Genomic DNA, 23,642 nt, shown 5'->3' with positions numbered 1-23,642 from the left:
TTCAAAAATAATGTGACATGATGTTCTTATCCATGTCAGGAGATAGCGCAATACTATTCAGAGGGATTTTTTTTTCTCATTAAGCAGAAGACTGGTTGGAAAAATAATTACACTACTATAATTAATAAATAAATGTGAACAAAAAAGAGTCAGGTCATCATGAAGTTTCTGTAATGAAAAATTAAAAGCCCACCGTTCCACTAAATTATAAGGGTAGATTTGTCTAAATAAATAGTTTTCAAAACTGCTGGTAGCCCTTAATATATCTTTCCTATACCCCGACACTTTTAGCCATTTTTATCATGAGATCCAAGACTGTAATACTCTAGTACAAGTGTAATAGTAAAATATTTATCATTTCTTGTGACTCAGCACTGCCAACTTTAGACCTTTACTTGCAAAACATTCTTTCCTCTATTATGACATCACATCTAATAAGTTCATGGATGGTGTAAGGATCCAGTGTAAAAGTATCTCTCCTTATGGTCTGTTTCTGGATGGCCTGGAGAACATCGTTCATCATAAGCAGACCGTAGTTAATTTAACACTCACATACCTGTACAGTTATCAGAGACCAAAGGTAAAAGAAATAACCATTTTTCTGGGTATAAGTTATAGGAGTTTTGCAATATTACTTGGTATTAAGTTATTATCCTCAAACTATGCCTTGAGAAAAATTAAAAAGATGATCATATAAATTTGGCCAAGTTTCAGGAATCTAGGTCTACCTCAACTACTTGTTTATAGTGCTAAATTTAAAAGTACTTTTATCTTTATGTATACAATGAAGAAACATTTTAAAGATACATATTTTAGAGCTATGAACATTTTTGTGTTATTTTGGCATATTTTAGCTAAAAGAGTTGCTTTTTTCTCATGTAAAATGGGTGATACTCGTAATTATAACCCTAAGCTTTATCGAGACACTATGATTTTTGAAGAAAATATCAACCAGAACCCCAAGAACTTTAAACTTTGACATATTTTGCTGCATAATGATTTGACCATGCCTCGAATTACTCTATCTATAGGTTCTTTGCTAAGACTGACATGTTTATCTACTTATATCTAATTTCTATACATTTTCTGAGAAGAAAAGTTTTGCGAAGTAAAGGGCATTATTTGTAATAGTTCATTGGAAGGTGGTATATTTTTCTACCCTGATGACCTATTATTGCAAGGAGATAAAATTTTGTACACTTAGATTATAACGATGAGTAGTAGTAACCAAACATATATTAGAAGTGTTTCCTTGAGTCTCACTAGGAGTACCAGGCAGTAGGTTCCCAGACACTTTCATTTTTCTACTGTGGTGTAGAAAATTAGTACAAATCTAACAGCATAAGAAGATGACGTGTTACAGTTTCTGTGTATCAGGAGGCAAGTCATGACTTAGCTTGGTTCTCTGTTTGATCTCACAAGTCAAATGCAAGATGTAACCACCTTGAAGCAATTCAGTCTGGTGCCTTATATTGACTGCAATCTTGTTAATACTGATATAATTTAGTTCTATGTGCTGTGGCACCAAGTTTCTTAGCATTTCTTCTATACTGATATTTTCAGCACTGCCTCTTGTGTCCCCTTGATGTCCCCTGGATACTCTTTTGCGTTTATGACTTTCATAAGATTAAGTTAGTCTCACTTAAAATATTTTTTAAATTTTTATATGACAAGGTTTCTCTGTGTAGCCTTGGCTTTCCTGGACTCACTTTGTAGACCACGCTGGCCTCGAACTCACAGAGATCCACCTGCCTCTGCCTTCCAAGTGCTAGGATTAAAGGTGTGTGCCAGCACCACCCGGTGTAACAATTTATCTTTTAAATAAATTGAGGTCAACTACTTTTAATCAGTTAATTTTACAAAATAAGACTACCAACATGAAACATAATCTGGCATTTAAAGACCACAAGTGAGATGAAGAATTTGAAAGGGCATTCACATTATGGAATTCTAATGGTTCATTTTAGCATTTTCAGAAATGGATACAACAAAGTACTTAGAAAAGTCTTTGATAAACAAGTCTGTTTATCAAATTTAAGCCATTTTAAAATTTAATTGTTTTTAAATATATTTTATTAATTTACTCATATTACATCTCAATTGTTATCCCATTCCTTGTATCCTCCCATTACTCCCTCCCTTCCATTTTCCCCTTACTCCCCTCCCCTATGACTGTGACTGAGGGGGACCTCCTCCCCCTATATATGTTCATAGGGATAAAGTCTCTTCTTGGTAACCTGCTATCCTTCCTCTGAGTGCCACCAGGTCTCCCTATCCAGGGGACATGGTCAAATATGGGGTGCCAGAGTTTGTGTGAAAGTCAGACCCGTCTCTCCACTCAACTGTGGAGAATGTCCTGTCCATTGGCTAGATCTGGGTAGGGCTTCGAAGTTTACTTCATGTATTGTCCTTGGCTGGTGCCATAGTTTGAGCAGGACCCCTGGGCCCAGATCTGCCCGTCATAATGTTCTTCTTATAGGTTTCTATGTCCCTCTGGATCCTTCTATTTCCCCATTCTCCTATGCTTCTCTCACCTAGAGTCCCAATAAGATGTCCTCCCCTCTTTCCCACTTTCTTGGTAAGTGAAGGCTTTCATGGGACATGCCCCTTGGTCTAGTGTCCAGATATAAGTGAGTATACACCATTTGACTCTTTCTGCTTCTGGGTTAACTCACTCATTATGATCATTTCTAGTTCAATCCATTTGTCCACAATTTTCAGGAATTCCTTAATTTAACTGTTTTTTTAAAAAAAATTGTTTATATGTGTGGCTTTGGGTAATAAAAGTAGATTGAAATTAGAAATGGTTAGAATTGACCTGATATGATGCTGGGAATTGAACTATGAATTTCTGAATTTCTGTCCTCTGCAAGAACAACCTATGTTCTTAACTCTTCAGCCATCTCTCCAGCTCTGGCATAAAGGTAGGTTCATGATCTGTGAAGCATCCCTTCTTTATGAATTCTGTTATCATTCACATGGAAGACATCAAAACAAACCAAAATCATTAAAAAGATGTCTTTTGGCAGTAGGTCAAAATAAAATCCTTATTTAAAGAGAAAAGTAAATCCTTATTTGCAGGAGCAAAAAGAAACTTCTATTAACATGGCTGGCATGGTATTAGAGTCTACTTCAACTAGTTTCTTAGCTTGCTAATACTCATTTCAGTGTGTCCCAACAAAGCGAAATGTAAAACTTTTGGTGTTTCATTTTCCTTGCCTTTCACTCATCATTATGTTCTTTTCATATTGCAACTTATTTTTTCACTGGGATAGTGTAGCTCATATTTCCCTAACTGGTGTTTCTTAATTGTATTATTGATCTATGAAAATACACCAAAGTATTATACACTTAAATTGTATTTTATCCTTTATGATTGTAGATCACATATACTAAAAAAAACCCACAAAAAATAAAAAAAGCAAACAATGTGTAACACCACTTGACAACCCATAAGGGCATTTTGACACAGACCAGATTATTAGGTTGTCTTTACCAACCAACCTCCAGAAAGCTTATACTATTTAATATGATTTAACTCCTTTCAACAGGTAAAATAGATCAATTTTAAGGTGATAGAATTCTTTGTGTTCCTAATAGCTTGCTTTGTGAATGCTGGAAAGGTTACTTCAAAACTAGTCATAGAAAGACTTTGAAGTAGTCTTTGATTTTTTTAAAGCTTTATACAGAATACACTTAATCAAAATAAGAGTACTAAATACAAATGGTTAGTCAATTACATTTATCTTTAATTTTTGATTGATAAGTTTTCTATTAATGCAGATATAAGGTGATTTTTTTTTTGGTTTATCATTACACCATGAAACAATTCCATCAAAATAATTAATACATCAAACACTTTGTTGATTTTTACAAATAAGAACCCTAAGGGATAAAGAGATATTTATTAAAGGCTCCAGCATTTCAGTTAGACTAGAGGAATAACTTTTATTGGTCTATTGAACTATGGTAAGTAGTTTATAATAGTGTATTGAATAGTTAAGAAAATTTAAAGACTTTTTGGAGGGAAGGTCTCTCTGCGTAGTTTAGCAGTCCTGGTACTTGCTCTGGAGGCTAGGACAACTTCAAACTTACAGAGATTCTCCTGCCTTTGCCTCCAGAGTGATGAAATAAGAAGTGTGCACTACCACAGCTGGCCAAAATAGCAAACTGTTAATATTAAAGGCGTGTTAATAAATCCAATGGATCCATAGAAGTTGACTACTGAGAAGGAAAGATAGCCATACAAAAAGAGACAACGTCAAGATCCTGTTGCAGCTAATTATTACAGCAAGCAAACTGTTCTGTCTCAAGTCTCAGAACTTTAAATATTGCAGAAGACCCTATCTTTAAAGAAAGTCTTATACAATGCTGTTAAAATACTCTACAATGCCAGACTTTGCTTTTAAAGCCAGAAATTGTTTTCATTCTGTGGAAATAACTTCTGGATCGATTACAAGGATGCTTGCTGGCTTAAAGACATTTGATGATACTTTATTATCCATACACGCAGACCAAATTGGCCAGTTTTCAACTATTAGTGAGGAACACATTTATTTGCCTATTGTAGTACTACTTTTGGTAAGTGGTGCCAAAGAATTTGATCCCATTTGATAATCCTGGTCTCAGGGCTATGTTGACCCAGAGCAGATCATTAGGTGATCTCTAACAACCAATTTCTATTAGATACACAAAAGACAAGCATCTGTTACCTAAACTCGGCAATGGGAAATATTCCTTTTTAGAATGACTCATGCCTGAAAGTGAGGAGATCACATCATTTCTTGACATACACTTTGACCCATTATTCTGCATTCTTAGTAAATCTTGGCCCAAATGTAAATCTTACGAACTTTAACTTATTTGTATAACTTTAGTAAACATGTACATCTAAGGTGTATTATTAAATGCAATTGGAAATATACATAAGAATAAACTATGTATATAAGTGCATATATTATATTTGCATATGTGTAAAAAAGTTGAATTTTAAAACATTTTCCAAGTTGTTTTTCCTTCTGGAGTATCAGAACAACATAAAATTTCCATAGTATTAATTTTTGAATAAACTCCTAAATATTCTGTGAAAACAGAAGTAACTTATTGCTTTAAATTATCTGTGGGGCCTAATAACTGTTTATGATCAAGTCTATAAATTATCTGTTTTATTAGTATGCCCAGCTAGCAATCAATCAAGACACTGACACTTGCTATATTTTAAAATAGCCTTAGTTAACCTGGGGGCAGGGCAAATATCAATCCTCTAAACTATTTCCCATAGTCAGCAGGCATGGGATCCCTGCTTCAATCCCATGCCATTTATTTCTAATATTTTCTATCAAGCTAACTCCCATATATAATCCCAAATACTTGCCAATGATTTTCATCTGGGCCAAATCCTCCATCCACGTTGGCCACGTGCTTCTCCTCCATGTAACCCATGGCTGCCTTCTTCTCTTCCTTCTCGGGACCCTCTTTCTTTTCCTTCTTCCCAGGATCCTCTCTCTCTCTAAGCCCTGAACCTTAGCCACACCTGTCTCACTTGCCCTGCCCAGGTGGGATGGCTTTTTATTGATTAGCACCAAAATACATCAGACCATCCCCCAACAATAACTAAATGTACTATGAAGACTGACACATAGGTTTTTTAAATAACAATTTCAGGGTCAGTCTCATTTGGAATATTAAAATCCAACAATTACATTTCCATTGATTGTTTTGGATGTTAGAGAGTCAAAACTTTGGTAGAAGTAAATATAGGCATCAAAATTTCTTAGCTAGGAAGGCAAGCTCTAAGATTACATTAACAACTAAAGGGTTAATATATGTCACAGCAGAACACCAATAACATCAGGAAAAACACTTGCAGTATTTATTTACAGCTGTAACAATGGCAGTGGACCATCAAGTAGAATTCTTTTGCATGACCCATTAGATAATAGAAACTGAGCAGCAAATTTACTTCTTAAAATATGAGGGAGATATGCTAATGGAATGTCATAGCGTTGTTCACATTATATGAAGCAGAAGTTGCTGAATCCACAAACTTTTAGGGATAGAATAACTCTGATGAACTGCTGAGGGCTACATATAGGCTCCTATGAGAACAAGAAACTCCTGAGGGCAGATGCAAACTAAGGAGTGTTACCTCTGATTTGTTGATTTTATTTCTGTGAACCACACCACATTATCTTGATAAGGAGTTTGAAACGGGTGCACTCATGGCTCAAACGGTGACATGAAGAAGGAAAAAAACATTTTACATATTTCCCCTATGATGGCATCTCCACTTCCTAGCTCACGTAAGAGAATGAGTGAAATAAGCAGCACCTGTAAACTTGGCACTGGTAGTGCTCAAAGGGTCACAAAATAATTAAATTTCATCTTCAAATTACAGTTCCGTTTGCCCTTTTACTTAACAATATGGTGATAGGAGTTTGGTATAACAGTCGAATAAATTGAATCATTAAAATAATCAGATTTCATTCGGGGAAGATTTCCCAGGAAAAGCCTAAGGGGGGAAAAAAAGGAGAAAAAAGTTAAGAATGATAAAAGAATTAAAAGTCGATGCACAGCTGTAACCAAAATAGACACAATTGACTCCACAGATGAAGATATGTGTGGTTTGCTTCGTGAAAGAATCCAGTCTGAAAACGTTGCAAGCTATGTAATTTCATATGAGATTCTTGAAAAGGCCTAAAAAAAAGTGGGGTATGAGATTTTATAAATCTTGGGGGAAAGAGGAACCATAATTCTCCAATTCCTTCTATGTGAGCCATGTAACATGACATCCTTACAGAGAGCACAGCATAGAAAAACTGTAATTTTATGGTTCAGAATCTGAAGAAACACTATCAAATTTAAGTGCTCAAGCTCAGGTAGTGCTAGGCATACTGACAATAGAAATACAGTTGATATATTAAGAACAAGCCATTTCCTGCTTGTGGCCTTTCTTTTAAGAACTCATATCTCAATGAAATTATGAAATGAATTAGAATCAGAAAAAAAAAACAGTAATTGAAAGACTTTCTTACAAACTGTTTGTGCTGTGGTCATCAGAATTCTCAGTGGCATGAAAAACAAGGGTGAAAGGAGCCAAAAGAGTTTGGAGAAAGTAAATAACTGATTGGAACTTGGTGTACTGTGCCTCTTGGACCCCAAACCAGGCATTGTGTAAAACTTAAGGAACTCTGAAAATATTTTATTTGGTATATATTAGTACTGCTCCTTTAATCATGCCAAAAGCATGAATGTGAGAATATGAGAGCTCTTCTGTATGAATATTTTTATTAAGTCTAAACTGTTTTTGATAAACAGTTTAAATAAAATTATTGAAAAGTCATAACAATTCTCTTTCTTATAACCATGCCTCTACAGCTAAGCAAGCTGGTTTAAAGTGTGTCTTCTTATGAAATGAAGCATAAAGTGCCTCATAATGATATAAAGTATGTGCATGTGTGTGTGTGTGTGTGTGTGTGTGTGTGTGTGTGTGTGTGTGTGAGAGAGAGAGAGAGAGAGAGAGAGAGAGACAGACAGACAGACAGACAGACAGACAGACACAGAGAGACAGAGACAAAAGGAGAGAGAGAGAGAGAGAGAGAGAGAGAGAGAGAGAGAGAGAGAAGGGGAAAGGAGAGGCAGAGACAGAGACAGATATAGGAGAGAAATCTAACCCGTGTTCTTGTCTTTTAGAACTGTCCAATTCAAATAATCACTAACAGAATTCATTTTACATGATTAAATCTGAAAGAATTTTCATACCTCTTTTTCTTGTGCCAAAATCAAGACGCCAAGAAAAAGTATCCATTTCAAAGGAAAAGGGAAGTAGCTACCCAAATTGTTACATAAAGACCTGTGCTTCTGAGAAACAGAGAGCAAACCAGATAGAAAATAAAATGTTAGATGAAAACTAGGCACAATAGCTGCTTCAAAGACCTTAAGAAGTATCTAGATATTTAGGGAGGGTATTTTTTTTTTCTCTTCTAGTTAGCCTTGGTTGTCACCTAGACACAGCTCAGACTTATCTGAGGAAGACTCAGGTGAGAGACTGCTTTGATTAAATTGCCTATGGGCATGCCTGTGAGACATTTCCTTGATTACTAATTAATGTAGGAGGATGCAGCCCACTGTGGGCAGTGTCACCCCTAGGCAAGTACCAAAAGCCTGGCAGCCATAAGAAAGCTACCTGCCCATGGTATGGAGAGCATAACCACTTTGGCTTCAGGTTCCTGCTTTGAGTTCCGGCTTTCGTTTCTCAGTGGTGGACTACAACCTGCAAACTAAAATATATCCTTTCCTTCACAAGTTGCTTTTGACCAGTGTTTTATCACAGAAGAAGGCAAACTAGAATTCTGCCCTTCCATCTTGCTGAATGAGAAATTGAATCAAAATACCAGGAAAAAAATGTTTGTAGAAATATAAAATTACAATAGAAAAGCTTCATAACACTTGTCAACAAAAATCTGCTTTCCTTCCAATCAGTTTTTTTTCCCAGAAAATCATTTACTCTTCATTGTAATATAAAAAGTCAAAAGTATTTGAATGTAAGCTTTCTAGGACATGAAAGCATAACCCATAGGTCTTTGTACAGACAAAAAAGAGCTGTAAATTTGAGAACACATTTGTTACTCTCTCAATAACAGTATTTTATTTTCCAGCACCCAGTGAGGCAGAGGCAGAAGATCTTTGTGAGTTTGAAGCCAGCCTGGTCTACAAAGTGAGTCTAGGACAAACATGGCTACACAGAGAAACCCTGCCTCAAAATCCAAAACAAACAAGCAAACTGAAACAACAAAACAGTATTTTGTCAAGTATATGGTATTCAAGTATATGGTATTCGTTGTACTAAATATTTAATATAAATTATTTTGTTTAATTTCCAGAACCACCCACTTCTTTAACATAGATTTCTACTTATAGATAAACAGAACCACATTGCCAGGGATACTTTTTCTATACGTCAATAGGGCTTTACTGCAGATATTTTCTCAGGCTACATTAAATAACACTTTTTAACTTCTGTACAGAGACTACAAAATTGCATAATAATATTGTGTCAACAAAATTTTCTTTTTCAATTTTGGCGATATAAATATACTCAATTAAAGTTATGTAGATGTATAATTTATATTGTATATGGTTGGTTTTTCTGTTGCTCTGACCAAAAGCGAGTTGGAAAATGAAAGGTTTATTTGGTCTGTAGGTTAAAATTATCATGACCTAAAACCAGATAACACCTTAAGAAAGAGAATGGGTCCAAAAGTTAAGCAGAAATTATAGAATAATGCTTTTTTCTCTGAAATGCTTAGCTATATTTTCTCTATAGCCCAGCCCACTTGTCCAAGGATGGAGCACCTACATTGGCCTGGCCCCTTATATGTCTATCATTAATGAAGAAAATGCATCACAGAAATGGCAACAGGCCAACTTCATGACAATTCACTTGAGGTTCACTTGTTCCAGGTGATTCTAGGTTTGTATCAAATTGACAGTTAAAGCTAGTATATTATATGTGGCTATAATTTTTTTATTCAGTAGTTTTATTTTCTCATTAATAATGACCTCTGACTTGTATGTATGTATGTATATATATATATATATATATGTCTATATGTGTGTGTGTGTGTATATATATATATATATATATATATATATATATATAGAGAGAGAGAGAGAGAGAGAGAGAGACAGAGAAAGACAGAGAGAGACACAGAGACAGAGTACTTTTAATATTTTGTTAAGAAAAATACCAATTAAAATATGGAAATATTTCAGCAGATAAGTCACTAAAGAATAAATAAATACCAACAATGTATGTGAAGGGCACTCATTCATTCATTTGCAAAATGCAACTTAAATCAAAACTAGGGGTGTATTTTAACTTTACTTTAATTTTAATAATTTTATATGAGTGCTCCATTTGCATCATCCTCCTTCCATATCCCAAGTCCTCTTGTACCTCTTCTTATCAAATTTATGATATATATTTCATTGTAATTATATTATATATACTTATAAATATATAAATACAAACATCTGAGACCATTTAATGTCACACACACACACACACACACACACACACACACACACACACACACAGTAGTGACTGTATAGTATTGGATAACCAATAACAGTATTCCTCGTTGGAGAAAATGGATTCTCCTATGCTCAGAAATCAGTAAATAGTCCGTAACTCTTCACCTAGGTTTGGATCTCCTGTGGTTTCCCCAGTCAACATAGGCATGACAGTGGGGGTTGCCATTGTTCAGGACTCAATTAGTCTAGCACACTGTTGACATGTTATAGCTGCAGCTTCCTTGACATATATAGGAAAGACGATCTCAATACAAATCTCCTGGTATTCTGTCTCTTCTAATCTTTCCTTCGGCTATGTTACCTGATCCTTGGGTGTAGGATTTTTGTTGTAGATGTTTTAAGTGGTAGGAGGCACCCCATGGTTAGTTGTCTGCATTTGGCCAGTTTCCTCTTTCTGTTGATCTCTGCTACTGAAAACATAAGCCTCATTGATTGGGAAGGACAGCTATACTTATCAGTCTAGACCAGCATAGATGATCCAAACTAGAAACCTTTATTTTCTTCAAAACTTAAAAAAGTTCTTCTCTTATACAAAATATCCCAACTACAGGCTCCTTTCTGTCTACTCCTTCCCAACTCTCCCCCACCTCAATTTCCCTCTAGAGAAGAGCAGGTTCACAAGTGATATCAACAACACACAGCATAACAAGATCCTATTAGTCACAAAGACTCATATCAAGGATGGTTGAGATAGCTTAGGAGGAGAAAAAGGGTCCCAAGAGCAGGCAAAAAGAGTCATGATAATAAATCTTAATAAATCATTTAGCGCTGTTAAACATCAACAACAATAACACACACAATAATTCTACTAACAAAGAAAAAATGGAACCATTCATTTATTATTGGTAGAATGCAAAATACACAGACCTGATACACATGGAAGAAGAAAAACTTCAATTTTAACAATTTCTTTCCTAGAATCAGCGATTTCTGTTCTCTTTTTCTTTAGTTTTGGGTACCCTAGTATTTTTTTTTTTGCTTGTTTGTTTGCTTGTTTGTCTTAAAATAATGCTTCTAGAATAATCAGTCACTGGATGCATTTGACAAATAGGTTATTGTCTAAAATTGCCCAATACAATGAAGTCTTTTTCCCATGGATCTGTTCCCTGTATCAGCAGTTAAAAGTGACTTGTACTCACCTGAACTAATATAAACTTGGAAGTAAGAGAAAATATCTAAGATGATAACAGCTGAAATTATTCATTACTTCATTATTTTGGAGATATTTTACTTTACCTTTCTCCCTCCAATTCCTTCCATATAACCAACCTTGTTATTTTTAAAATTCATGTCACCTTGTTTCATTAATTGTTGTATTCATATATATATATATGAATATATATATATATGTGTGTATATATCCAATGAAAACCAACTCTGTATGTACAATGTTACTTATATGTATGCTATCATTTCAGGGCCAACCACTTGAAATGATTCTTTTTTTTTTTCACTTTATATATTTTATTTTATTTTATTTTAAATTAATTTATTCATATTACATCTTGATTGTTAGCCTTCCCCTGTTTCCTCCCATTCCTCCCTCCCTCCCACTTCCCCCCTTCTCCCCTCCCCTATGTCTGTGATTGAGGGAGACTTCTTCCCTCTATGTATGCTCTAAGATTATCGAGTCTCTTCTTGGTAACTTGCTATCCTTCTTCTGAGTGCCACCAGGCCTCCCCATCCAGGAGACATGGTCAGAAAAGGGGCACCAGAGTTCACGTGAGAATCAGATCTCACTCTCCACTCAACAGTGGAGAATATCGTGTTCGTCGGCTAGGTCTTGGTAGGGGTTCGAAGTTTACTGCCTATTTCTCCTTGGCTGGTGCCTTAGTTTGAGGAGGACCCCAATGTGGAGAGAGAGGAACACTCCTTCACTGCTGGTGGGAATGCAAACTAGTACAACCACTTTGGAAAGCTATCTGGCGTTTTCTCAGAAAAATGGGAATAGGGCTTCCTCAAGACCCAGCTATCCCACTCCTTGGAATATACCCAGAAAATGCCCTAACACACAACAGGGACATATGCTCAACCATGTTCATAGCTGCTTTATACATAATAGCCAGAACATGGAAACAGCCTAAATGTCCCTCAGTAGAAGAATGGACTAAGAAACTATGGTACATTTACACTATGGAGTATTACTCAGCTATTAAAAACGAGGAATTCCCGAAATTTGTGGACAAATGGATTGACCTAGAAATTATCATAATGAGTGAGTTCACCCAGAAGCAAAAAGAGACAAATGGTATATACTCACTTATATCAAAACACTAGTCCAAGGGATACGTCCCATGAAAAACCTTACTTACCAAGAAAGTGGGTCAGAGGAGAGGACATCCTATTGAGACTTTAGGCGAGAGTAGCATGGAAGAATGGGGAAATAATAGGACCCACAGGGTCCTGGAAACCTACAAGAAATGATTCTTAAAGACTAATAAAATCAGGGTCCCGAAATCTCACTTCCAATGGTTTTGATATCTCTTTAGTTTTTCTATGGTTGGGAATAAGACCTAAAAACAGATATACTGATCAAAAGAATAGAAGAAAGAGCTCATTTTATGTGTGATAAGTCACATTTATGATGAGTGCATTTTTAATCATATTTGCAACATCAGGTTGAAATCCTACTTGTTCAATAAGACTAATAAATTAAGAAAGGTCGAGGATACAGAGTTAATGCACACATATCAGTAACTTTTCTGTTCACTACAAGAAACTATTTATGAGGAAAAAAATTATTTACACCATCTACAAAAATAAAATAAGTACAGGTTTTGGCTTTGTGTTCAGTTTGCTAATTGATGTGCATATAGTGGTAGTACCTACTGATATTGGGAAAAAGTGTTAGTTTTAAACATTCTGCTGAGGATGACAGACAATTTAACTTTCATTTCTCACAAGATGTATTAAATTTTTTTTAAAAGTGTTGCATAGAGATCTTAGGCAACTATTGGAATATAAGAATCTACAATAAATACTTACCAAATTATTGATTCACCATAAAAGTTAGAGTTTGTTATATTAAACTAAATTTTATATGTAAAAATTCCAAAAAGTAATTCAGCACATCTTAGACAACATTGTTCCATACACCACAACACTTTGCAATCTATAGCCAACATAAAGCAGTTTGTAATGTTTGAATATCTGCTGAACATATTTGCTCCTTTATTTACATGGTTATAAGGTTGCAAACAATAAGTAATAACATGCAACAGTAATGAAACTTAAAGATATTTATAAGATAACAGTGGCTTCCTACGTAACAACCACTTTAGTACGTGTTTAACTTCATGATTTGTTGAAGGACCTTTTTTTTTCTGAAAAAGAAGTTTGCTGTAAAAAAAGTTTATTTCAGTTGTATTTGCTTCACTTGTGATCTGAATATACTTTGATAATAAGTGGTTAACATATATTGGGAGCCCACACTATAATGAGTGTCACACCCTTTATTACTCTTAGACAAATCGTATTTACTATTTTACTAGTTCCTATTACCTTTACTCATCATCCTCCATCTTAACTAAATGATCTAGACATTTTTTCTTTTTTCTTTTTTTTTTATCTTTTTCCATCCCACCCCCTTCTTTCTGTCTTCTTTTCCACCTTCTTCCTTCTTCTCATTTCCTTTTAAGTTTTACTTCTAAGAGTTGAACTTGGGCACTTGCACATGCTGAACACTACACTTGATGCCCTGATACCTCCATTTTTCAAGGTGCACTTGATTCCTATGTCTACATTTTTACAGGTTTTGAAATCTCTTATTCTTACCATTTTGGAAACAAAACATTAACAAACCTAGATGTTCAAATGTTTGTCTAGTAGATAAAACAGAAACAGTCCTTAAAATTTTACTCTGTGTCTTTTCCTGATCCAGCGGAGAGAATTACAAAGGAGAAGGCAAGCACCTTATTCATGGGTCCATAGCTATTAAGCTTTAAGAAGGTTCTGGGACAAGTGTTGTTAACCTTTTATAACAAGCAGCTGAGATTTTATTTTCTTTAGATTAGCAGTCCATGCACTAGTCAGAACAGCGAGAAAGTGCTGAGTTGAAATAATAGGAGGTCTATTGCTGGGAAACAGAACTGTGCCCTTCATAACTCATAGGTTAATGTCCCTCTCCCCAGGGCAAATGAGCCTTTGGTAGGTAATTAGATTTAAAAGAAATCTTGTTGTAGGGACCCTTGTGATTATTGTACCTCTGAAAGAGCTACTGGGGAGCTAGTTTTGATTCTTTACTTCCCCTCTTCTCTTCTAGTTCCCTTCTTTTCCTCCTTCCCTTACTTCTGCTCTCCTTTCCAGCTCTCTGGCATGTGAGGATACAGGTCAAAGGTGGCTTCTCTGAGCCAGGAAGAACACTCTGACCGCAGCCCGGCTACACTGCTGCTTCATCTTAGAATCTCCCATTTCTATAATTGTGAAAAAAGATTTTTTTTAGTTTAAGTAGCATATCCTATGGCATTTTGTCAGAGATGCCCATGCTATCCATGGGATTTCCACACTAAAAACTGGTGTCCTCTCCTAACCAAGTATGGAATGGATTTGAAACTCAGTGATCCTTAGAAACTGTGTCTGTCAACAATAATGATTTCGTGATGGTGGATAGAGATGGGGGCGGGGGCTCAAATAGAAAACTTCATTTTTATGAGAAGATAAAATGTAAGCACAAATAAAATTGGAAAAAATGGTTAAACAAGGTTGGAATATCATTTGTGGTCCAGTTTCTAAATGCTGAGAACTTTCAGGCTTAACAAAATTCTCAAGTCTTTGATGGGGTTGAAGACCAAATAGTTGAGTTTCACAAGTAAGACTAGTTGTTTAGTGGTTAAGATGGTTTTAGGTTTAGATAGATGTCTTAAGTTGATTGAGATGAGATATCATAGATAATGAGCTACATTCCGTATTTTAGATTCATTGAGATAGGAAAATGTTTTCTTTAAGGTTGACAAATACAAATAGCCAAAACACTATGAACGTAACATGAATGTAATTCCTGAATGCTCTGTGGTTCTTTTGCTATATGTAGTTTATTTTATAAAGGTGTATTAATATAAATGTGTATGTAAAAAGATAAAAGACTTAATAAAAATGCAAGCACACACAGAGTTGTTGATAAAGATATGGACTTTTAAAGGCATTTTGGCAGCTGTAGATTGGAAACTGATATTCAATTCTTGTAATGAAGATTCTTGAAAATCTTCCTGAAATCTTGTGTTCTAATGGATCTAGTGTCTTGTGATGTGACTGAATAATAATATGATGATATTTTAAAGTGAGATTTCAAAGGAACATCGTGGCTCCTACAGACTGCATATAGTAAATGAAAAAACTGATAGATTTATTGAGGAAGGGCTTACCATGATAAAAAAGAATCAGAGCTTGAATTATTTGGAAAATAATCAGCCTATACACCGTAGAAGAGGACAGTGACTTCAAAAAAAATTCAGAAATGATCAGTTATGTCTGCTCTCTAACTCTGCCTTATCTCTCTGTTTCTGTGTGTATCTGTCTCCTTTTTGTTTGTCTGTCTCTCTCCCTCTCCTTTTCTCTATCTCTCTGTCTCTCTCTGTCTCTGTGTTTGTCTGTCTGTCTATCTCTCTCTTTGTGTGTGAGAGAGAGTCAGAGAGACAGAGAGAGAGAGAGAGAGAGAGAGAGAGAGAGAGAGAGAGAGAGAGAGAGAGACAGACAGACAGACAGACAGACAGACAGACAGACAGACAGACAGAAACAGATAAAGCAAGAGAATCTTGGCTTCAAAAGGCCAAAGAGGAGTATCTTTTGATCTTTGAGGGTGTAGCTTATATGAGACTTAGAAACAGTAATAACCAAGACTATTCTGAAAGCTACAAAACAAGATAATTCTAAAGTGGCCTTGCTATGTCTTGAAATGTACTGGAATCCACATACCTCTCATTAGATTATCTCCTGTTGGAACACAATTTCACTTTATACCTATGCAACCATTACAATTTGCAAGCACATACCATATAGTTTAACAGATTCATAGTTTGGGAATAAATTTGCTCTCAGGTGAGACATATTTATATTTCTACCAAGAGATAATTTGAAGAAACCAGGATGAGACTTTTTCTTTAAGACATCAGAGTTACTGCTGGGATGAGGTAAGACTCTTGGGCATATTGGAATTAATACATTTTACTTAAATAAAGTATATGAACTAGGGGAAACATGAGTAGTTATGGATTAAATTGTTCACCTAAAAACTTATATTTGATGTAATGATATTTGGAGGTGGGCCTGTGCACATAGATTAAATCTTGGTGAACAAACAGAAGGTAAAGCACTTATAATAGAATCAGGGCTCTTAAATAGAGACCAAGGATCTTCTTCTGTATTATGTGAATATAAAGAAAGATGGTAGCTGTCTGCAAACCAGAATGAAGTTTTTCGTGAGATATCCTTCTAGTGGTATTTTCTTCATGTCTTTCCAAGCATCCATGATCATCAGATCATCAGAACTTGTTTTCTTGCAATAAATCAAATATCTGTGTATTCGCATGAAGAAATACATTATGATAATATATAATGTTTTATTTATTTTGAGTTGAGCAATGATGGTTTATACAAAAATTCTTGTCATGAGAGTAAATAGCTAATAATTTGCAGACTTGATTCCATATTCTATTTCTTTCATTTGCATGAAATGCCATCTCACCACTTCAAAGAAAGCCTCAGTGTGGCATGCACTTAGTAGAATGCGGAATTATCAAAATGCAAATGAAATTTCATAAATCATTTTTTAAATTATGAGGTACTCATATACTTATCAGGAGCTTTAGCTTGTCATGCTTATGTTTAATGTTTCATTCTATTTCTTAGTTTGCTTAACCAATTTCAACACCATGCATTATTAGGCTACTATATGTCAAACTACATACCTAAAATGGAATACCTAGTCAAGCAATATTAGGATTCTATTCTAGAATATTGTCCAGTATAATAGATAGCCATGTTTTAGCAAGAATCTTCATGAGTTTCCGTCAAACTCCGTCAAATTCCGTCAAATTGTTTATTTAGTGTTATCTCTGTACTTCTTTACTCCATAAAAACCTGTATTATTTTTGTATGGCTGTCATCGTGGCCAACTTAAACATCAAAAACTTTTTTATAGTTATGACCCCTGTAAGATATACATAAAAAGGGTTAGTGGGATTAATTTCTTCCAGGACTTCTCCTCTTGTCCTGAAGATAGTTATTTTCTGGGTATTATCACAAAGCTACTGCTTCTCTGATATATCTTTCTTAGAAACAAACACACAAACAGTAATGATACTGGATTAGAACAGATTATGATTACCTATTTTGAATCCTATTTCTCTTCTAAACACTCCGTGACAAAATATAATCAAATACTGGGGTATTGTAAGTAGCACTTCAGTACATAAAATGAGAGAGACATAATTCAGTATACACTGTGATTTTCACTATTAAACATGGGGTTTAAAAATATAACACAAAATATGTTATTATTTAAACCAACTTATCAAGATTTTTTTTACTGTATTTATCTCTGATGCTATAGTTAGACCATTTATTTATGTTAACCAGGATCCATAAAAGTCCAGAGCTATATCAACTTGCTTCTTCTATATTCTTGCCTTCTAAATGTGTACTGTCATCTCTCTTTTTGTTGTCTTTGTTAATGTCATTGACCTATTTAATAAAAACAAGCAGCTAGGTGTCTAGAAAAAGGTACTGTATCATGATGAATCCATTTTATTCTTAGAATATTTAATTTTCTATTATTTCTCTTTCCAATATAAGTAGAAATTAACTCTCAAAATTTGATTAGATAAGAGTTTATTTAGTCTTTTAGCAGGAATAATTTATAAGTGATTCTACATTCCTCATATTTATTTTAAGCACAAAAACTTGGACTCTCACTTTTTGACAGGCTAACATTCACTAGTGGATTCAGGGATTAATAGCGTTTTTCCTCTTTCACGGTATTCTAAATGAATTTTTTTATTGAAAAAAGTCTCAGGTGACTTTTTTGTTTTTGTTCTTTGTTGTTTTGGGAATATATTTTAATTTCTTTTTTTGAAAATTTTTTCTATTATGTTTCTTTTTAACATACACATTTATATTATTACACATGAGTAAAATAAACTACATACAGCAGGAAGAACCACAAGACAATCTGGGATTATATAAATGTTACATTCATAGTAATTTGGCCATTTGTATTTGGCAAACTTGAAGTAAATGTCTTTCCTATCTTGTTGGGTCTAAATTTCTGAATGAAGATAAATATCTATCATAGCTCATCTCTTATTTTAAAACATCTATCTTGATCTAAAAATATCTTAACCCCTAACCTACTATTTTGTGTAGTGTTGGTGCCTCTTCTATTTAATTGACAGACTAAACTATCTGGTCTTCAAACCCATCAAGACTTGAGAAGGAATAAAACTTAAATACCTGAGTGAACCTGGAGTGGGGGTTAGCAGCTTCTAAAATGAAAAAATGACTGAAACCGTTTATACTGCCTGGACAGTCACCCAATACACTCTATAAATGAATTTTTGTGTCATGTCCCTCATAATCAGGCCCTAATTAGGTATTAATACTAATGTGTATTATCTTAGAAAATAATGATTAACTGGGTAAAATATGGAGAAAAGTAACTCAATGATATTGTTTCTATCAAATATATTTTAAATTGACATATAATTTATGTACCATTCTGTACATGATGTTTTGAAACTCTGTTCTTATTTTTCCATAGTTTTTTTTATATTATGCTGGGTGTTGTAGTCAAATCATTGAAATTACCATTATGCAAAAAATAAATTAAAATAAAATAAAAATAGCTAACATCAAAATCAATCAATTAATCAAACAAAAACCAGTGCATATGTGTCCAAGTTCCTGGCAAGGAACTGAAGTACCCACTAGGTCTTTGTGGAAATTGTTGGTTCTCAGTCATTTGAAAAGATAAACATTTCTTCATTTTTTTTCTTGTTTTTGTCTGATGTTCTGGAGCTTTTATGTTAAGCCTTGCTCAGCACTTAGTCTCAGATAGACATTATGCTTGTTTATTTTAATGACTGTGTGTGTGTGTGTGTGTGTGTGTGTGTGTGTGTGTAACAAATGTTATATTTCACTGTCTTCAGTTGTGATGAGAATAATGAGAAGAGGAAGTTACAGAAGAAAAGGAATATTGAATCTTATGCCATATGAAAGATTTCTCAGGTAACGTTAAATACATTTTTAAATGACAAAAAGTAGTGTAAATATATTTTGTGTAGTGTTGGTGCCTCTTCTATTTAAGGTTTATTTATTTTATTTATTTATTTATGTCAACATATATTTGACTAAATAACTGTAGATGTACATGTGTAGAGAAGTCCATAGAGACCAGAAGAGGGCACCAGATCCTCTAGAAGAGGAGAAAAAGGTAGTTGTGAACTTACATATGGGTGCTCAAAATGGGAGTAAGCAGGGTTCTCTGTAGGAGCAGTTAGTGCTCTTAACTGCTGAGCCATCATCTCTTCAGGCCTTTCTCTCAATATTTAAGTACAAATGCCATTCAAACTCTTCCCTCACTTCCTCCCTTCCCCACCCTCCCCTCCCTCCTTCCTTCTTTCCCTCCCTTCCTCTGTCCCTCCTTCCTTCCCTCCCTCCTTCCTTCCCACCTTTCCCTCTTGCCTGTCTGCCTCCCTGCCTCCCTATTCTTTTCTCCTTTCTTTTCCTTATTTGTCCTGCTGAGAACAGAAACCAGGGCCTTGAAAATTCTAGGCAAGTCCTCTAGCGCTGATCTAGATTCACAACTTTTGGTTTTTGATCCAAGGTCTTTCTATATATCTTAAGCCATCTTTAAACTTACCTTTCTCCTTCCTCCTCTTCTCAAAGTGCTGAGATTATTGGCACATGCCATCCAAAATATCTTCTCTCATTCCTTGACCACACCAACAAGCTACTTTTGCTCCTTGTCTCCTTGCTGCCTTCCTTGCCTCCTTCCTCCCTCCCTTCCTCCCTCCCTTCCTTCTTTGCTTTCTTTCTTTGTCCTTCCTTCCTTCCTTTTTCCCTTTCTTTATTCCAACCATGCTTTCATAACCACTCTTATCCATTTTGAGTCTTATTTTATTTTATTTTATTTTATTTACAGGAATACGGACCTAATGACCTTTGCAGAGGACAGATGTCTAATTATTAACACTGCACACTGGCCAGCCTAGAAGGATTCACAGTAGCTAGGATTCCCAGACTTTATTTCTTCTCTTAACCCATGTTTCTATGGGCATGCATTTGTGATGACTGTGACTGAAACAGTGCTATGCATGAGGATCTTGTTCCTGACAAAACTATTTGGTATTTTTCTATCTTTTCTTGGATTCATTCAGGCTGGACATCATCATCACCACAGTCCCACAGAAGTGGTTATTCCTATGAAGGTAACTGGGAAAGCCAGAGGCACGGAGTCTCCGGATTGGATCTCCCATAACTTTAAACTTGAAGGCCAGAGACACGTCATCCACCTGAAGATCAAGAGTCATTTTCTAACCAGGCACCTCCCGATGTTCTCTTACTCTGACCGGGTTCTCTGATGGAAGATTACCCGTTTGTACAGGATGACTGCTACTATCACGGTTATGTGGAGGGAGACTCAGAATCCTTAGTTTCCCTCAATACCTGTTTTGGTGGCTTTCAAGGACTATTAGAGATAAATAACATTGTTTATGAAATCATGCCCATAAGGTTTTCTACCAAATTTGAACATCTGGTCTATAAAATGGACAGTAGTAAAACAGAACCAAGGAGATCCAGCCTTATGCAAGATAACATAACATGCCAAGCGGAGCTGCAGGAAACTGACACACCCACCCTCAAACAAAGTGGTTATTCGGGTTGGTGGACTCATGTTAGAATTGTTGAATTTGTGGTTGTGGTGGATAAGACTCTGTATGAACACTATGGAAATAATGACACAATAATGCTGTCGGATCTATATGCCGTGATAAGTACGGTGGATACAATTTATGATGCCATTGGTATTAAAATATTATTGGTTGGTTTAGAGGTTTGGAATAAGAAAAACCTTATTGTAATAGATGATTTAAGAAAATCCCTAAGTCTATACTGCAAGTGGAAAGCTGAAAATATTCTTCATCGATTGAAACACGATACCACACATCTTTTGATATACAGGCACTTGAGAGGATTAAGTGGAGTGGGTTCAACAAGAGGGATGTGCGATCCAAACCATAGCTGTGCCATTGTTACTTTCATAGACAGGACTTTGACCCTCCGTGCTCTTGGAGTTGCTCATCACTTAGGTCATAATTTGGGCATGCACCATGATGAAGCTATGTGTAAGTGTAGATACAGTAAGTGCATAATGCACATGGACAACCCACCAGTACCCGTATTCAGCAATTGTAGTTATAATTATTTTTGGAGGTATGCTGTGAAAGAGGCAAAATGTTTGATGGAAAACATGTACACACATGATATCTTTCATGAGAGGCGCTGTGGAAATGGTATCGTTGAAGGTGAAGAGCGGTGTGACTGTGGATCTTTAAGGCATTGTGCAAGAGATCTCTGCTGTATGCCAGACTGCACTTTGAGTGATGGGTCTTCCTGTGCCTTTGGACTTTGTTGTAAAAACTGCCAGCTTTTACCATCAGGAGAGGTGTGTAGAAAAGAGGCTAACATGTGCGATCTTCCCAAGTGGTGCAATGGAACATCCCACGAGTGCCCACATGATGCATATGTGGAAGATGGAATTCCCTGCAACGTTTCTGCCTACTGCTATGAAAAGCAATGCAATGACCGCAATTAACAATGTAGGCACATCTTTGGCCAGAACTCAAAGGCGGCAAATACAAATTGCTACGTAGAAGTAAACACCAAAGGTGATCGTTTTGGCCACTGTGGTCTTCAGGGACCTGGGTACATAAAATGTGAAACCAACGATGCCCTTTGTGGGAGACTTCAATGTGATAACGTGACAGAACTTCCCCGTTTGGAAAATCACAGTACTGTGCACTTTGCTGTTGTCAAAAACTTACCCTGCTGGGGCACCGATTACCATGCTGGGACCCGCCTAACTGACACAGGTGATGTGAAAGATGGCACAGAGTGCGGTCAAGATCATATCTGCATCCGTAGGCATTGTGTGCATATATCTGCCCTGGACAGCAATTGTTCACCTAAGTTCTGTAATAAGAGGGGCATCTGCAACAATAAGCATCACTGCCACTGCAACTATTTGTGGGATCCTCCGAACTGTGAGGTAAAGGGCTATGGAGGCAGTGTAGACAGTGGCCCACCTCCCAAGACAGAGAGGAAGAAAAAGGTTTGCTACCTGTGTCTAATACTGCTCACTATTTTGTTTGCTTTATTATGTTGTCTTTGTTGCCTACTTCCTAGAAAAGAAAGTAAACAAAGGTCCCAAATTCAGCCTACGTCTGTCAAAATAGAAAATGTTCCAAGCAAACCACCTAGTTCAGAGGATTTCCAGAGTCCACCTCGGTCAAGAGTGCCATCAGTACCAGCTTCATTAACTTCATCTATAAAGAGGACCAATTAAATATTACGGCTTTCTTTATTCTTCACAATTTAAAGTAATTTGAAAATTGTTTTCTGTAGTTTTGTTCTTTACATTTACAGAAAATTATAACGTTTGAATGATGTAGGCATTTTTCAGGTTATTGCCTATCAAATCTATAATATCATTTTATTTGCTTTGATTGACAATGCACTATTTCTGCTATATCAAGCCTTCTCCTATGGGGAAATAGGGATGTGTATTTGAGTAGAAATATGGGAGATGTATTCTTCCCAATATGTTGGAGTTTCCAGAATATCATATTATACATTGACAGCGATACATGCTTTAAACACTCCAACTCCTTTTTGTATAAATCCACCAGAAAGGAATGTAATTTTGGATTTCAGACATACCAGGATAATTGTGTGATATTATAGGATGCCCAGAAATTTGAGCATTTCCTCAAGTAGCTTAGCAATAATGCTAGAGTTCTGAGTCTAAGATCATAGAGACAATGGCAAAATTTTGAAAGTTGAAATAACCTCAATTTATTTCTTATGCTCCTTAGCATTATATGAAGTTATGATTCAACAATTAGTTACTCATAATTATTGGCACAGTATCTTTCTTAATTTGTGTGTGTGTGTGTGTGTGTTTGTGTGTGTGAACAATTAATGAACAGAGAGGCCGTGAATTTTAAAGAGAATAAGGAAAAGTATGTGGTACAGTTTGGAATGAGGAAAGAGAAAGAGGAAATGATGTAATAACGTAATATAAATAAATTCCTATTTTTTCAAATTCAATTACACACACACACACACACACACACACATACACACATTCCTAAATACGTAAGTACCATTTATTCAGTCTGTGTAATATCTGTGGATGACCATTTGGTATCGGATAATCAATCTGTGTGCTCTTCCCTGATGAAAACATCTTTTTCATTCCTTAGTTCCCCATAGTTCTTCCTGTAGGGCTGAGGCCTCTCAGGCTTCCTCTCCTCTGCCTACATGATCATGTT

General features: G+C 35.6%; 1 protein-coding gene across 1 annotated transcript; it reads left to right on the top strand.

The window, feature by feature from the left end:
- The first annotated feature begins 455 nt into the window (after positions 1–455).
- On the top strand, positions 456–22,658 carry ADAM29 (ADAM metallopeptidase domain 29). The gene is given in 6 exon segments (XM_084758831.1): positions 456–580; positions 8,658–8,716; positions 19,236–19,314; positions 20,231–20,658; positions 20,661–21,901; positions 21,905–22,658. Coding segments are annotated over 3 exon segments (2,274 nt in total). The 5' UTR covers positions 456–580; positions 8,658–8,716; positions 19,236–19,314; positions 20,231–20,375; the 3' UTR covers positions 22,655–22,658.
- Positions 22,659–23,642: the final 984 nt, after the last annotated feature.

The sequence above is a fragment of the Acomys minous genome (assembly GCF_964271855.1).
Source record: "Acomys minous genome assembly, chromosome: 15".
NCBI lineage: Eukaryota > Metazoa > Chordata > Mammalia > Rodentia > Muridae > Acomys > Acomys minous.
The sequence above is the reverse complement of the archived record's forward strand: the minus strand, read 5'-3'. Positions and strand labels throughout refer to the sequence as shown.